Source organism: Lycium barbarum, chromosome 1 (genome assembly GCF_019175385.1).
Source record: "Lycium barbarum isolate Lr01 chromosome 1, ASM1917538v2, whole genome shotgun sequence".
Taxonomy (NCBI): domain Eukaryota; kingdom Viridiplantae; phylum Streptophyta; class Magnoliopsida; order Solanales; family Solanaceae; genus Lycium; species Lycium barbarum.
The window spans coordinates 84099979-84118882 of record NC_083337.1 but is presented as its reverse complement, the minus strand read 5'-3'; the positions used below and the strand labels follow the sequence as shown (position 1 = coordinate 84118882).

General features: G+C 39.1%; 1 protein-coding gene across 1 annotated transcript in view; it reads left to right on the top strand.

The window, feature by feature from the left end:
* The window catches only part of LOC132636194 (coiled-coil domain-containing protein SCD2-like), a 122407-nt gene extending 106071 nt beyond the window's left edge, over window positions 1-16336 (top strand). Inside the window, exons 19-20 of the mRNA XM_060352919.1 lie at window positions 8895-9021; window positions 15661-16336. Of these exons, the coding sequence (XP_060208902.1) occupies window positions 8895-9021; window positions 15661-15779 (246 nt within the window). The 3' untranslated portion in view covers window positions 15780-16336. The remainder of the gene's footprint in view (window positions 1-8894; window positions 9022-15660) is intronic.
* Window positions 16337-18904: the final 2568 nt, after the last annotated feature.

Below are 18904 nucleotides of genomic sequence, written 5' to 3'. Positions count from 1 at the left end.
ACAACTCTCGAATTTGAAGAACTCTAAGGAAGGTACGCAAATGATCTGCATGCTCTGCCTCGGATCTAGAATACACCAAGATGTCGTCGATGAATACAATCACAAATAAATCTAGGAAGGGCCTGAACACATTATTCATCAAATTCAAAAATACTGCCGGTGCATTAGTTAGCCCAAATGACATTACCCGGAACTCAAAATGGCCATATCTTGTTCCGAAGGCTGTCTTAAGGATATCTTTCTCCCTAACTCTCACTTGATGATACCCGGACCTCAAATCTAGCTTTGAAAACCATTTGGCGCCTTGTAATTGGTCAAATAGGTCATCAAACCTCGGAAGAGGATATTTGTTCTTAATCGTCACCTTATTCAGTTGCCGATAGTCAATGCACATTCGCAAGGATCCATCTTTCTTTCGGATAAATAATACGGGTGCTCCCCACGGGGATGAACTAGGCCTAATAAAGCCTTTCTTAAGCAAGTCTTTCAATTTCTCCTTCAACTCCTTCAATTCTGCGGGAGCCATTCTATAAGGAGGAATAGATATAGGCTTGGTGTCTGGCAACACATCAATAGCGAAATCAATCTCCCGCTCGGGAGAGAGGCCTGGAAGCTCTTCCGGGAATACATCCGGAAACTCATTCACTACGGGACCTGACTGAAGAGACGGCGATTCAGCTTCTACATCTTGAACCCGAACTAGATGATAAATGCAACCTTTTGTGATCATTTTCCTTGCCTTTAGATAGGAAATAAACCTACCTTTTGGTGACGCAGTATTTCCTTTCCATTCTAAAACTGGTTCTCCCGGAAACTGGAAACGAACCATTTTCATCCTACAAGCTACATTGGCATAACAAGAAGCCAACCAATCCATGCCCATAATAATATCAAAACCCACCATTTTTAACTCATGTAAGTCAACCATAGTACGATGGTCGCAAATCACAACTATACGACTTCTATATACTCGGCTAGCTATTACTGATTCACCAACGGGTGTAGACACCTCAAAAGGTATGATCGACTCCGGTTTGACTCTAAACCGACCCGAAATATATGGAGTAACATATGACAATGTGGAGCCCGGATCTATCAAAGCATATACATCATGAGAAAATACCGATAATATACCTATGACAACATCAGGAGAAGACTCAAGATCTTGGCATCCAGCCAAAGCATAAATACGGTGCTGAGGACCGCTAGAACTGGGGACTCTCCCTATTCCTCTACCATGGCCGACTGGCGTATGTGAACCTGGCCCCATAGGGCGTATAGATGACGAAGATCTGGCTACCAACCCTGAAGGCTGGGTCCTACCTCTACCACCAACTGAGGGGCAATCACGCATAATATGGCCTGGCCTACCACATGAAAGAAAACCTCTGAACCCAATCGGCACTGACTTCAATGTAACTTCCCACACTAGTAACATCGTGGTACGGGTGGCCTCGCCTGACCCGAATCACCCCTGAACTAAGATCTCGAAAAACTCTGACTCGGCCCGGAATGAGTAGATCTATCAAATCTCTAGCCCGAAAACCGTGGAGGTGTACTAGTCATAGAATGGCCTAAATGCCTAGGAAACTGATGTCTGTGCCCGCCCCTATACTCACTCATCGGACCTGAAGATCTAGCCCTCTTGTTATACCTTCTATCATGCTCACGCTCACTTCTTTGTTGTTGTAGGCTTTCTTCTAAATTTTGAGCATGGGCTTGAATGCGGGAAATATCCATATTGTCCTGTAGGGACGCAGTCAAGCACCTCTCCATCAAATGTGGCCCTAGGCCTTTCACAAATTGGTACACTCGGTCACCTATATCCGCTACCATGGCCGAAGCATACCTAGCTAAAGAATTGAAGCGGAGACTATACTCTAAAGCACTCATGCTTCCTTGCCTCAAATTCAAGAACTTATCGGCTCTAGCTCGCTAAACTTCTGAAGGCAAATAATGTCGGAGGAAAGAATCTACAAATTCTTGCCATACGGGGGGAGGCGTATTGGCTCCCCCTAGCGCCACCCAAACCGTGTACCAATATACCGCAACATCCCTCAATCTATAGGATGCTAACTCCACCGATTCGGTGTCCGAAGCATGTATCAATCGAAGTGTTCTCAACATTCCATCAATAAAATTCTGAGGGTCCTCATCCAGCTTTAATCCAAAGAATTTCGGAGGGTTCAAGCTAATAAAATCACGGGCCCTTGCACTAACAGCCCTATCGCCTTGCCTGTACTTTGCTGCTGAGTCTGGGCAGCGACCAATTGAGTAAGCAAATGAATGGCCTCTTTCACATCTTGGCCTGAAGCATCCAGTGGAGGAGCCGGAGGTGCTGGAGCTGGGGCTGAGGCTCCCTCACGCTCCTCAGAAATAGGCACTGAATGGGGGGACTGAGATTGAGCCGCATTCTGGGACTCACTTTCCTCTACAACCTTTAGTGGTGCTTTTTCAGCCCGCTTTTCTGCCACTGTCTTGCCCTTTTGGGCTGCCGTCGCCTTTCTCTTTACAGGCATTTTTCTGAAATACATAACACCAGGTTAAGGAAAAAGAAGTTCTTATGTGATAGCTCTATCGCACGATCTTATGAAGAAAGAAGCTCATTCATTCCTAAAATGCCCACAGCCTCTTGTTTATAAGTGTGGCGCGCAATACACCCATAACCAAGACTCTATTGGACACGCCTCGTAGACACACCCTAGGACAGAACTGTTCTGATACCACTTTTGTCACGACCCAACCGGAGGGCCGCGACGGGCACCCGGTGCTAACCCACCCGGGCACCTCTTATCATACTTTCACATTTACATCTAGGTGAGCCACATAGTTAAATCATACTTTTATTCCTCATTCATACTATTTCCATTGGGCAACAATATATTTATATCATCATCAACAACTATGCCCACAACAATGTACATAAGCCGACGAGGCTAACAAAATGATATCCAAAATACAGGTCGACAAGGCCAAATACACCTAACCATACACACATGTCTACGAGCCTCTAAGGAGAGTATGTCATATCATATAGGCGGGACAGGACCCCGCTATGCCCATAAATATGCACACAAAAGAGTAAATACCAAAAGTAGTAGCTCCGAATGAAATGGAGCTCCACTATGTAGTCCCCGAATAATAAAGCTATGGATCAAGCCTGTCTCCCTGGCCACCTGCGGGCATGACGCAGCGTCCACAAACAAAAGGACGTCAGTACGAAGAATATACTGAGTATGTAAAGCATGATCAACATCATTATGAAAGTATAATAGACAACATAAGAAATAGCATAGGATGGTAGATAGTAGTATCATCGTCATAAACACTTACTTGCTTTTTATAGGGACTTTCCATTTCTAATGCGTGGTTGTGTACATACATCTGTATCCATTTCCGTACTCATTTACATTTCGTATCCATTTTCGTATTCATATACACATTCATATTCATATACATATCATTTACATATACATATCATTTACATAGCATACCCGACCATGAAGGTTCGGTGTTTCACATACCTGGCCCTACCAAGGCTCAGGGTCATATATACCTGGCCATACCAAGGCTCAGGGTTGTCCGTATCCAACTGCAGTGGTGCGTGCGCAATAATACATACATATATATATATATATATATATATATATATATATATTCTACCCGGCTATATAAGCTCGGGGTTTCATAATAGCCATACATAGGGACATATACATAAAAGCCCATAAGCGTCTTTAGCATCATTACTATCGTCGTTCATTACATCTATCCCTAGAGGATTACTCATCATAGGAGGAATTTAGTACAATCGTAACATATCGAGAATCATGAACTTAGTAGCTTTTAAAGATAGAATCATTTAGAGGACATTATAGGCATATAGAAGATTAGATATTTGGCCAAGGAACCATGCCTTATGAAAGAAGGGTTAGCCTTACATACCTTTTCGTTCAACTATTCTATCACTTTCACGTTCTCCTTCAATGCTCACGTTTCTACCTTCATTAGAGTTATACTATCATTAGAAAATCGATAGCTTAGCATACATGACTAAAGCTAGAGAAAATTAGACAGCATCTCCTTTATTTATACGACTTCCCCCATATCATATATCAACTCCCAAACATCAATAATAAAATTCACAACATCATAACAATGGCCTTTATTCACCTACATTATCCTTACTTCTCAATTCACATCCAATCATCCATATCCACGGTCATAACACACGATTACATTCATTCATATACAATGTCTATCCCATGTTCTTAACATCATTTATAACATACCTATAATCACAACACATCAAGAATCATGACTCAATCCAAACTATTACTAAAAAATTACACTATTCCCACATTCATGACCCATTTTCTATATCCTTCTACAATCCAAGTGTTTCAACTTCTCAACACCTTAAATAACATGGAAAAACCATAAAACTTACCTTAGATGGTGTAGGAATAAGCCTGGGGTGGAAATACTTTACTTGAGCCAAAACCCTAGTTCACTTCCAATGAAATTTCTTGACTTGGATGATCTCTAATGAGTTTCTTACACTTGGTTTTCTTAGTTTGAAGAAGTTGATCATAAATTTCTCTTGAGTTCTTATGGATGAAGTGTGGAGAGGGTTCTAGAGAGTTCTTGAAGTGTTGGGTGAAAAATGAAATGAAATAATGAACTTGGTTCCCTTTTTAATAACTTAAAAATCTGATCCGTCGGGAGAATATATGGACAATTATACGATCCGTATAAACATATGCGGTCCGTATAAGTGACCGTGAAATCGCCCCTTCAACATCTCGCTTCTGTGACCATTATATGGCATATTATACGGTCCGTATAAGTGACCGTATAATCCCATCAGTGAGGGACCTTCACTGTGACGATTCTGCGGACCATTATACGGACCGTATAACATTATACGGACCGTATAATCGGCCGTGTAACCCATCTTTTCTCTGATCTTGTTCTCGTCACTTCGTTTGATCTCCAATCCTTATGGAACCTTCTTGATACTTGTTTAACACCTCATTAACGATCTAAGGGACGCTATAATTCTTCTCCAAGACACTATTAAATCATCATTAACTTGTTACTCGTAAATTCTTTCCGATACACATCGTATGCCTTGCCCTTTCTTGGCAAACTTTCTCCTCTTACTCCGAATGTCTTTGCAAATCTCAATTAGGGTCATCAAATGTCATTTCTCACTTATTGCAATACCGTATACTTCGTGCCCTTCGTTAGTCTATTCACTGTGCATCAACGGGGATTTTTTCGAGGTGTAACATGCAACTATTCGAGGAACTAAGCTTAATTATATTTCTAATGCAATTCGTAATGTTGTAAAATAACGTAGCATAGGGAGAATCATTAACATTCCTAAACGTAGAGAGTTAGCCTCACATACATTAATTTCGGCCTTTGAGCGTAACGCAACATTCGTCAACCCCTTTCAACCTTAATCTAAAATAATACAAGTCAAAGGGATTCAATATTAACAATAATACTAATGCTTTGGTCATCTAAGGATTTTATCAACTTGGTGGGCGTAAAGCTCCACAATCTTCATTAATGGTTTTTCTTCACCTAATTCTCATTCTCTTGCTTCTAGGTGATTCTACAATCTCAATTAGATAGAATTAACACCATTCTTCATCACCCATATGATTATAATAATCCTAAGTCAACAATCCAAAACTCTACCACAGTTCATATGATTCTCTTTATCAAACCCATAAACTTATCTCCCAAGAATTAATCAATTCACAATTACAAATGATTAGAAGGGAAAGGATTACCTTTTTGATGTTCAATTTCCTTGAATTCAAATGCTAGGGTTTTCACGTCCAACGATAATGTCTCAATCAAGGTTCTATGGATTAGAATGGTTTTAATCATGTTAGAAGGGAATAGAGACTTGAATTCAACGTAGAATCATCATAGAACTTACATTGGAGGGTTCTTGAGGCTTGAGACTTATTCTCTCTACCCTTAGAATGATTTTTCGTGATTAGGGATGTTAGGGAAATAAACCCCAAGCTTAAATATAAGAAAAACGCGAAAGTCTAAAGTTTTGACCTGAAACCCAGCCCATTCGCGTTGGCCCCGTGATGCCAGACCATCGCGAGACCCCTTATGGGGCAAAATTTTAGATATCATGATTTCCCGCACTGGGCCCGCGATGCATGGCCATCGCACGATCCCCCAAGCGCGGGTGGCCCGTGTCTGCTTCTACGTAGTGTTCAAATGTGAATAACTCCCAGTATACATCTCCTTTTGGGCTCCATCATATATCATTGGATAGGTATTTCAAAGGGCTACAACTTTCATGCTTTATGTTTTCCCAAATTCTCAATGAATCTTCACGAAATCGGGCTGGAAAGCAGACCTACCGTAAACTTAGCCGATTCTATTGAATCTTAAGCACCTCACTATTCGTCTTGATTTCAAAACAACTACTTCCACCCAAACTCATCCCGATAGTACTTTATATGTCTAAAATGTCATATAGTACTCATTTAACACATCCACACCTAATCTGACTTTACGGAGTGTTACATGTAGGTGAGGCTGTACATGACCCTAGTGATTTTGCCAGATGCTGTCTTTTTAGTATACTGAGCCATGTTACCACTGGTACCTTGCGTCACTGACGGGAAGTCTTTGTAATAATGGGCCTTAAGGCCACATCCGTAGCATACATCAAGTCCCATATGACATTCTCATGCATGAAACTTGCCCCATTTGCTGCAAAGAGGACGCTGTGAAGTCCGCTGATCCACGCTAGCCTGCCACTATGAGCTCGGTGCTCTGAAACTCTGCTCCTGACAAGCCTGACCTCTCTGATCAAATTCAGTCTCAGAGATGGTGTACTGGCTACACAAGGTGTAGATCATGATGACATTTTGTTAAAGAATGATATGTCGCTACCTCATTGACATACCCCATAGTTACATCCTGACTTATCCATTTTGTTGATCTCTCTCTCTTTCCTTTTCTCTAACATGCTATTCCTCTTTAGATCCTTGATTGTCTATGCAAAAGCTACGATCTTGGAGATAGTCATATCTGGATTTAGAGCGGCAGCAGAAGCTTCACCAATAAAATATGGTCCAAGACCATTAACAAATTGCCGGACCCTGGCCCGTATAGTAAACAAAATCTCTGGGGCACATTTGGGTAATAATCCTTCACATTCATTTTATTTCATCGGAACCTTTCAAACTCTAAGGCTTTAGCCTCCTTAACCTCAAAGGGCAAAAAGTAATCAATAAAGGCTTCAACGATCTCATCTCAGACTGCAAAAGATACATTCTCCCTTCAGGAATCTTCCCATGATTCATACCATACGATAGGAACATCCTTTAGTTGATAAGCAACAAATTCAGCTGCCTAAGTCTCAGTTGCATGCATGACCTGAAGAGTCCTCTGAATCTCATCAATGAAGTTTTTGAGATCCTCATCAGTATTGGACCCTGTGAACATTGGAGGGCTCATACGAATGAATTATCTCATTATGGAACTTGACGATCCTTCATGAGAACCAGCATTTGGAGGTGCTGTTCCTTGGCGCTGAGACTGAGCGGCCATAATCTGGGTGAGCAACTGAATAACTCCCTTAATGTCGACGTCAGAAGAGCTTAGCTAGGGCGTAACTATCGTAGGGCATCCTATGGGCCTCTCAATAGGCGGTGGAGATGAAGTTCGAGGTGTCTGGCCAAATGAGAGACCTTAGGCCCTGGTTGGAACTCCTTGAGTGTAAGGCAACCCACTGTAGTCATCTTTCGGGGTAGCATTTTCCCTTTAGTTCGTGGTTGATTTCTTTTACGCAGGCATATTCTGAAAGAAACGTTATAACACACTAATTAGAACTAGTCCTTAAGGTATAACTCTATTGTACGATCTAGAATATGAAAAAAGGAAAACATTTCCTGAATGTCCTGCAGCCTCCCAATTATACTAATGGCGCGCTACACACAATTAGTAGGACTTTACTAGACACGGCTTCTTAATGTAAAATCTTTTAAACAATTTCCATTCATGAATAAGTTGTCTAAGTTAAGGCACCGAGTAATAATTGAAAAGTCAAATATTTGTTTAGTATAATGAACCACGGGAACAACCATCCAAACAGGGGGTAAGACTGCGTAATTATTGCCAATTGGTTTTAAATCATGCATAACGTCTTTGACGAGTTACTCCAAAAGAAAAATAACTAGTACTCCGTCTGTCTCAAAAAAATTGTCATACTTTCCTTTTTAGTTTGTCCTAAAAAGATTGATACCTTTCTATATTTAGAAATTATTTAATTTTATGAGATGATTTATAGATATATAAATATTTAAGGCTTGTTTTGGACCACACATTTTAAAAGTATTTCTTTATTTTTTAAATTTTGTGTCAAGTCAAACCAAGACAATCTTTTTGAAACGGAGGAGTATATGATTTTTAAGGCTTGGTTTTGTTTTCTGTATTTGTAATAGAAAGTGGGTTATAATTTTTGTCTCAGAAAACCAATGACTATACAACTAACAGATCCGATACGAAACAGATGTTCTATAAGAATACTTATTACCAGGGCTCTCTGTAACTATGTCAATTAAATAAGAGTTTCTAATTGTCCCCTTTCTTTTCTCTTTTTCATCCTTTAGGTGTTATTACCAGGGCTCTCTGTAACTATGTCAATTAAATAAGAGTTTCTAATTGTCTCCCTTCTTTTCTTTTTTTCATCCTTTAGGTGTTTGTCGTGCTGGTAATTGCAAATACTGGCATTATTTTAAGCCCTATCTACAATTCTCATAGGTGTAATACCTTCATTTGATTTTCTGTTAGGAATCTATTTCAGATATATATAAATTCGTGCTCTTTTGGTAATTATATTCTTTCAGGCATGGCTCACATACTTTTGGAGAAGGGCCAAAAATCATGGAGTGGAGCCAGATATTGCAGAGGAGAGATTGGAGTTTTGGATCAACCAAGGTGGCCAACCTCTCACTTCACATGATGCTGTTCATGGTAAGAAAGTCTCCTCTCTTTTCACCCCAATCCCAACTCTATCCACAAGGAGAAGAATGAAAATAAGGAAAAAGAGAATAGTTGCCCATTGAGTGCTTTGGAGGCGCTAGTACAGTTAAACGTACTAGTTTTGTTGGGTGAGAATATTAAAGTGCTTATTTTTTTCATTCAAAAAAGTGTTTTATCTTGGAGAGTTATAGTTTGTTTTGCCAAGTGAGTCAAGTTTCTTTTTGGAGCTCCTTTCAAAGAGGTTAGAATTAGACTTTCAATTGAATATGTCCTGGTCGAATTATTAAAGCTTTTCTAAGGCTAAGTGTTTTTTTTAAATAAGAAGAAGCTTTCGTTCAAAGTTGAGGTGTTTGACTGAATTTTTAGGAAAAGAAAAGTACATTTGAGTAGAAGCAGAAGTTGTCATCAAGAACCTGAAAAAAGTAGTTTCTCTCCGAAAGTACTTTTTTGAGTAATACTTTTGAGAAACTATACTTAGAAGGACTTTTAAAAGCTTGGCCATACTGCTCAAAAGTGTTTTTCGGGTTGATTAGCCAAACTGCTTCTCAAAAAAAGTCCGTTTTTGTAGAACGCTTTTCAGAATAAGCTTATTTTAGATGCTTGACCAAACATGTTATAATGTTTGGCCAAGATTTTGGAAAAGATAGTATTTTATGTTGTGGGAAAAAGCTGAAAAAGTAATTTTTGGTTGAAACTAAAAACAGAAGTTGTTTTAATTTTTTTTAGGACAACAATACCCCTTATTAAAAATACATATTTATCAAACTATCAATGTTGTATGGACAAAAATTAGTTATATGCATTATCGACAACACACTTAAATGCTTATTTAAATTTTTGATAATTGCCTATGTAAATGTACTAAATTTGGTGAAAGGCATTGGGTGCTAGAGCCTCCATGAGGCTCCATGTAGGTCCAGCATTGATCACGTTATCCCCTTTTATATAATATTTCTTCCATTAATGGATGCTGATTGGAAAAATCCCTCAAAGGTAGACAACTTTGCCGAGTTTCATAGGTGAGGAAGGAAAGAAAAACATTATTACCTTCTGGGTGAAATTGCGACAACATGAGCATTCTTCTTAACAAGAATTATAGCAGTAGAATAATGGCTAGGAGGAGTTGAAAAACATTATGAAATTATGATTTGAAAAATAAATAAGAAATTGTAAGAGTTATATATTTCGGCACCATTTTGTGGGAAAGTAAACAACCATTTTCAGTCTACTAGTTAGTGAGCACCTTGGATATCAGCTTGTATATGCTTGTGCAACAAGCTATAGGACTAAGCACTATTACAAAGCTAGGATTTGAAACATTGGGAACCAAGGTTATAGGCCTGGAACCCTCAGGGGTTGGCCTGGTGGTAATTGGCTTGAGCCTTGGGGTGCTCCCTTTCAAGGTCTCAAGTTCGAAACCCACTGGGTGCAAACAATTTCTGAGGGCCATCGGACTGGGGTAAAACCCTGAATTAACCGTGGTGCACTTGCGGGAAACTCCTTGCCGAGGGCCTGTGCACCCCCGGGATTAGTCGGGGCTCAAAGAGACCCGGACACCCGGTGCTTAATCAAAAAAAAAAAGGTTATAGTGGTACTGTTAATTTCCTTCAACAACTTGCCATTTTCAAAAAACTGCAAGATGAATTACATCACCTCCTCACCAATAATCTCCCACTACTCTTTAAAAAATTGAACAGAGAATCGGTCTACACCATTGCCTTGTCATTTGGTAAATCATTCAAAGCTTGTACACTTCCTCCTTGGTTATAGATTGAACAAGTTTCTGTTGTTGCTTTCTTGTGAGATAAGGATTATCTCTTCCTATGTTGATATCCATGCAAGGCAACACTGATGTACTAGAACCCAATAGATTATGAATAAATGGAGTGAATTCTTGTTGGACCTGTACAGGATCAGTGGGTTGGATTTCTTGTTCTTTAAATATGGAAGAAACCCTATTCCTAACATGTCTAGCCTTCATATAAGCATGAATGTTTTTGTGTTGGAGTCACCATGAGATATCCAGGCTGCTCTGCAATTTTGCCTACATACTCTTTCACGAATAGTATGTAAAGTTGCTGCCATGTGACCAGGAGGTCACGGGTTCGAGCCGTGGAAACAGCCTCTTGCAGAAATGCAAGGTAAGGCTGCATACAATAGACCCTTGTGGTCCGGCCCTTCCCGGACCCCGCGCATAGCTGGAGCTTAGTGCACCGGGCTGCCGTTTAATCTTTCACGAATAGTGCCCCATTTTTCTAGTTGTGGGATAAGTTCCTTTTCCTCTATGATCAGTTGAACATTTAACAAAATCAGACCTAGAATCTAACATAACATTCTTAAGATTCTCTTGAAGTTCACCATCCTGGTTTCTAGTGTTGACATTTCTCTATTCATCTTCTTTGTACTAAATTTTAGGATCTTAAGCTTTTCCCAAATCCCATACACAATGTGGCTAGGAATGGTCTGTCTCTAGGAAAATTGGATTGCTTCTTTGAGAGGACATTGTTTCAGCGATACATTTAATAATCTGGATGGTTTTGGGTGAAACTGCTTGATTTTGTCAAGATTGATAATAGTAGGGAAGTGATCAGAACACTCTAGACTATGATAATAGGCCTCCAAGTTGTTGTACTCATAAATTGCTCATCTCCAAATGCCCAATCAATTAAACTGTAAATCTGTGCATCGCTTTTATTACTCCTGGAGTAATGACATCCTTCTTATTAGTTTGTCCATGCTTAGTATCCTAAACACATTTTTAGAAGTTCACAATTTCTGTCCAGTGACAAGTAAACCATTCAGCCGATCCACAGATAATATTATTACAGTCACCTAGGATAATTGTACCCATGCTTTCTTCCTTTCTTTTATAGTGCTTAAACCATAAACAAAAGTTATCTTGCAGGCAAAATGGACCTCTTATCCTTAATATTAGAATAGACCAACTAAGGTCTGGAAAACAAGATGTCGACCAACATCTGCTGCGGTTTCCATCACACTCAAATTCTTCCATTAAGAGTTAATGAATAATCTACAGAAGCCTTCCATTTCATTCCAGTTTATTTTTCACTCTCTCAATTTTTTTCTTTAATCTTTGTCTCGATACAACCCAATAATATAATTCTATTTTTAAGTAAAAAGTTATTAAGTTTGTTTTGCTTGAACGGCCTATCCTGCCCTTAATGTTCCATGAGCAGAAGATCATGAAGGATTCCTCGTGGATAGGTTGTTCCTCTTAGCCACCTTGTGAATGGCTCTATCAGGCTGTACTCTTAATACACTGAAATCATATTTTGGCTTAGGAGCTTCTCAACATCTTCAATATACTGGGTTGCCTTTGACATTCTGCCTCGTCGAGGTCTATCAACTTCTTCCCTCTGTCTGGGACTGCAGATGCATCTTGAGTGGGTTTAGTAGGTTCAACATGAATAGCTTGAGGAATCTCATTTAACTTAAGAGCATGGACAACCAGAATAACAATTTCATTTTGACCTGCTCAGGCTTTGCTATCCACACCTGCTATTGTTGCTTTTTCTTATTTTTGGGTTCTTGCTTCTCAATAGAATTCTGACGAGAATAAATTGGTCTAACAATTGTGTTGCCTAACAAACAGTCTTGGAAATAAACAAGATTCTAATCATATACAATAATCTGCAACCTACATTTTCCATTTGTTCCTTAATAGTAAGTGATTTTGCACCACAACAACAACAACAACAACATACCCAGTGAAATCCCACGGTCTTGGGTCTGGGGAGGGTAAAGTGTACGTAGACCTTACCCCCATCTCAGAAGATAGAGAGGCTGTTTCTGAAAGACCCTTGGCTCAAGAGAAAACATGACGAGAAAAAATTAGACAAGCACAAACAATACAAAGCAAAACGGAAATGAAACTAACGAATGCGACAAAGGCCATGATAAAGCAGTCTGAGAAAAAGAAGCAGTAGCTAGCACAGATAAATACGATAATTGTGGTACAAGAAATGACTAATATGTGCAAGAATCAAAGGACAAGAAAATGAGGATCGAAACTGCGACTACTAGTACGACGGGATACGTGGGACTACCTACTAGCCTTCTACTCTAATCTGAGTCCTCCATAGCCTCCTATCTAAGGTCATGTCCTCGGTAAGCTGGAACTGCGCCATGTCCTGTCTAAGCGCCTCTCCCCAATACTTCTTCGGCCTACCTCTAACTCTTCTGAAACCGTCCATAGCTAACCTCTCACATCTCCACACTGGGCATCTGTGTCTTTCCTTTTCACATGCCCAAACCATCTTAGCCGCACTTCCCGCATCTTGTCCTCCACTGATGACACTCCCACCTTGTCTTGGATATCTTCATTTCTAATCCTATCTCACCTGGTGTGCCCACACATCCATCGCAACATTCTTAATTCCGCGACTTTCATCTTTTGAACGTGCGAGTTCTTGACTGTCCAGCACTCTACCCCATATAACAAAATCGACATCACTACCACTTTGTAGAACTGGCCTTTAAGTTTTGGTGGCACCTTCTTATCACACAACACTCTTGTAGCGAGCCTCCATTTCATCCACTCTGCGACAACACGATGTGTGACATCATCGTCAATATCCCCATCTCCTTGCATAATAGACCTAAGATACTTGAAACTCCCTTTCTTTTGGATAGCCTGGGTTTCAAGCCTCACTTCCACGCCAGCCTCACGTGTCATGTCACTAAACTTGCACTCCATGTACTCTGTCTTGGTCCTACACAGCTTGAATCCTTTAGACTCCAGAATTTGTCTCCAAACCTCCAGCTTAGCATTCACTCCGTTGCGGGTCTTGTTAATCAGTACTATATCATCCGTGAATAACATGCACCATGGCACCTCACGTTGAATTTGTCACGTCAAACCATCCATCACCAAGGCAAATAAAAATGGGCTAAGAGCTGATCCCTGAGGCAACCCCATCTCCACTGGGAAGTGTTTTGAGTCTCTTCCTGCCGCCCTTACCCTGATCTTGGCTCCCTCATACATGTCCTTGATCGCCCTGTTGTACGTCATATGTACACCTCTAACCTCCAAGCATCTCCATAAAACCTCCAAGTAAGTGATTTTGCATTAGTTGAGAGATATCCATCTCAGTAAGCATTCTAACATATAATATCCTATCTCATTGCCTGTAAGTTTTGCCAGTGCAAATAGGTTTAGCCAAAAAACTAGATATCCTGATTAAGTTTTCTATTAGCCCAGTATTGAATTAGTAAGCTAGGGAAGGTAATCTAAGCATTACTCGCACGGGCTCTTTAATCTACTGAAATTCTGGCTCCCACTGTTTGAAGATTAAGGGGCAGTTATTAAATGTATAAGGGTCACTATGAAAGACACTTTTCGTATCTTCCAAATTGTCAAATATAAAGATGGCTCAGCATGTAGAAATACCCGAGGAGTAGGCACAAAATTCCAAACTCCATAAACAAATTTAGCATCCCTTTTAAACACAGGGGTTCCATCAATTACGTATCTAATTTGTTCCAATCCCCATTTCTGATTCTTCTAGTTCAACTTACTTGGATTTAGTTTAACCACTTTGACACCATCCTTCAAAGTCGGAGAGTAATAACCAAGTTTCATCCCGAACTGATGCGGTCAATTACCTTTCATTACATTTGTCATCGTTGGCTTGACCTCACTGTATTAGTTGAATACTCAACTTCCTCACCTTATTCGATATACATGATTTAGTGTCATGAGACTTAAATGATTCTGCAAGAATCGATGCTTGCATCATCGTAGGGGCACTTCCCACTCCATCATCCAATGACTCAAATGCATGGGAGCTAGGGATTGGGGAACATCAGTCTCACGAGTAACAAACCGAGTATCACCATATTTTGCCTTTAGGAGATGTTAGATTCGAGTCGGAGCCGGAACAACTTGCCTTTTTTGGCATGGTATATGCAGTGGAGGATCCAGGATTCGCTTAGGGGGTTCGAAAAAATAATAAAAGCTACACATAATAAAAATATTGTCCCTAGGAATCTAACTTTAGACGCCGGAGAGAATTTCGAACACCCTGGACCATTTGAGCTAACCTTTTGCATTTGTTGGTATTCAAAACTTATATATGTACATAAACACAGAAAATCTACCCTATATCTATAGTAATATTTTTGCCAAGGTTCGGGTGAACACCCTCGCTCCCCTTTAAATCCGCCTCTGGGTATATGGGTTGGTGCACATTAGGAATCCACGCTTAATATGATCATCAGTTTTTATTTCTTGATAATTTTGAGACAAATTTTCTCAATTACAGAAAAGGTTGCATTATTATTATGCTTTTTACTTGCGCTTTGGTTGCGTTTTAAGATCTTCTTAGTAGTCAATTGTAAAAGGTTAAGTTGTAACATGTTTGGTTAACGAAAGCTACAAAAGAAACAAATATTTACTTTTCAGAAATCTCATTGTAATTTGTTGTCTTTTTATTTTTATTTTTATTAAATTACCCGCATTCACTATGTTCTTACGTATGTTTCCTATAATTGGGAGGAGGGGCAGAAGTGTGTAAAAATGCCAAATATTTTACTTTTATGATGTCAGATGAAACATATATTTACTTTAATACATATAACTAAATATGAAGTGTTTCTTCCACATTGCAGTCGAGCGGGGCCTCATAGAGCTCAAGAAATTGGGGATTGAAACCCAATTATGGAAAGAAAGTCGCCTATCGGTAGATCCAGAAAATACCAAAAAAATGCAAAAGGAAAATGAGTTTTGACAATGAGTTATTTTTCTCTCTTACCCATGGATAACTTTATCCTCTAATCGTTTTTTTTTTTTTAGTTTAGGTAATTGTTTATTATTATGGGTTTTGATAATATTTGCTACAAGAGTTCTTATTATTATATATTTTTTATATATATAAGCGGCTAAGGGTGGACGAACATTGCAACGGCCAGTTGTACAGAATGCAACGTGAATTGTACTATAATCGCGGGCCTTTCTCATTGGTGATTAAATTTCTTTGACATTTGCCATCATTAGGCTATAACCACGTGTATTGCTTCTGAAACACGTTTGCTTCAAATATATCTCACCTTTCTAATAATTGCTGCTGCAACTTCAAATTTCAATTCCAAAAGTTCTCTAATTTTCACACAAATCAGTTCATATTTCATGCCACTTTAGCTAATTCAAACCCAAAAGATCCTGCGAAAGGGCTCTAAATCTAATATATTGATCGAAGACAAAAGTTCCGCTTAGGTTGCAGCTCAAGTGACTGATTTTACCGGTAAACAAGTTCATGTTATTACCGAATATTGCAACAACAAATTGTACAAAAAGTTGTCTGAGTATTGCATTAAATTTGGACTTATTTCAATTGTACTTGTTTTTTTTTTCCAGTTGTGGGTCCACTTTATTTAACAAGTACTACTATTTGGTTTGCCACTTATTCTCCGTACACGTGTATTCCACTTTTACATTATCATATTTCTTTACTTCTACACTTTATTTTATTACATGAAATTGTACTTTAAACAGGGACTAATATGTGTACATTTCAGAAGTTTAACATTAATTCTATCTCTTTTGTGTTTACTTTTTAAGTCCCCACGTATCCGCAATGTCTCAATTGTTCTTTCATTTCCTTCATTTGACATATAATCCCGCTGTCTCAATTTAAGTGTCTAAGTTTGACTAGACACGGAATTTAAGAAATAAAGATAGACTTTTGAATCTTATGGTTCTAAATTAAAAATGTATATAATATAATAAAATATCCTTTGAATCTTATGATTATAAACTTGACATGTAACATATTTGAATTATCAACTTACTAAATATAAAAAGAGGCGGACATAACCAAAATAAGACAAATTTTAACAATAATTGAGAAATTAAGAGGAAACAATAAGAGGAAAAGAAACAAAATATGGAGACTCACTAAGGAGAATCGCGGTATCTTTTGCAAAATATACAAACCATAAAGACTAACTAAAGTGAGTAACCAAATTAATCATGTTGGGCCGGTGCATTGCACGGGCATTGTTTGCTAGTTTAATGATAGAAATAATGTAAGAGCAGGTTGATTTTTTTTTTGACATTATTTGTTACCAAATGCACAATATTGTAAAATAATATTAATTGTGAATGCTGATGCAATATGAAATTATTTTATGTGACAAAGTGTAGAGCCTCGTAAAGTTCTGTAAGGTTTTAAGAAGTCATTGTCACGACCCGACTAGGGCCATGACGGGTACCCGGGGCTAACCACCGAGCACCACTCGTTCTATTACTCATTCTGCGTTCATTCATGTATCTTATGCTCATAATCATATGAAAATCATTTTCATTGGAAACATAATTACCTTTATATACATAAGCCCTTTGGCTAGAAAAATAATATATATATATATATACAATGGGATATCGTGAGACCATACTACCCACACATGCGTATCTACGAGCCTCTACTAGAGTACTAGACATATGGACGGGACAGGACCTCGCCGTGCCTAAAATATATGTACACAAAACAATAAGCAATGGCACATCCGGAATAATGGAGTGCTCTCAAAGTCTGCTGATAGCTCCTATGAATCTGGATCACCTCCTTGTCTACCTGTGTGTTACACCCCGGAAAGTTTGCGTCACCAAGACTGTCGGCGGCTTAGTATGAGCTCAAGGGAGAGCAGAGTTATACAAGAATTAGGGATGAAGATTGTATTATCTTCGTAAGAGTATTCATGTGACATTTGGAGATCGTATGGAATAAATCAGTTAACAAGTTACCTGATAATAGCCCTCGTAACCATAAGTTAAGGTGGGGCCCACATGTCGGGATTTTATAAAAGACATAGGAAGAGATATATGGGTAGTACATGTGAAGTTGAGCAAGTCCTAAGAAGGACTCATAAGCTAAATATGGACATAAGCCCTCCAAAAGGACGATTTAAGGAAACGTTTTCGGATGATCTGACTTGGAGGGGCAGCAACGGCATTATAAGTTTGGAATTTGGGAACACTCCCAGAAATACAAGTTGTAGAAAATTGAAAGAGCTTTCCAACCATAGGTCGCGGGCCCTCACACGATGTCGGAATCAAGAGTTATGGCCATTTTAAGAACAAGACCCTGAGCTGCCTAAGTGGATCCGCGGGCCCCACATGGGAAGGTCGGTGGAACCGACCTAGGGGTGCTATAAATACCCCCGTCAACTCGTTGTTTTCAGCAAATTAACATTCCAAAAGTTCCTAGAATTCTCTCAAAACATCTCCCAAACATTATAGTCCGATAAATCAAGAAATTGACAAGACTACGCCAAACTAGTCCGTGAAAAGTGATTGTTCTTGCTTCTACTTAAGCTTGGTGTTGGAAAAGGTTGACGTGGCTGAGTTTTTTTTTCAAGTATAAGGTATGTTATTTATCCCATCTTTTATGTTGAGTTTATTTGAAGGTCTAGCAAGCCTTAAAAATAAAAATAGTTATGGAGAAAAGGTCATAAAGTGTTGTGTTGTAGTTGTCGTGTTTATGGGCTGTTTTGAACATGTTGTGGCCGTGTGGATGGACTGATTTATGCATATAAAAACGGTATCTAACATTGTTGGTGTGTTGATGGGACTATACTCCTTGATTGGGACGGAAGAAAGTGCATATTGTTGTTGTATGTTGAAAAACGTCGTGTGGGATGTTTATGGAATATGTTGGTACGAATAATAGTGTTGTTGATGTTGGTATTATTGTTGTTGTTTATTGGTTGTTGAATTGTAATCTTCGGCTAGGCATATAAACAGGGGAGATGTTGCCCGATTTTCGGCAGAATATAGAATAGTAAAAATTTGAAACTCGGAATAAGCGTGTGATATGGAGACTAATGTAGTGCTAATCCTCTCGAATGTAGATTT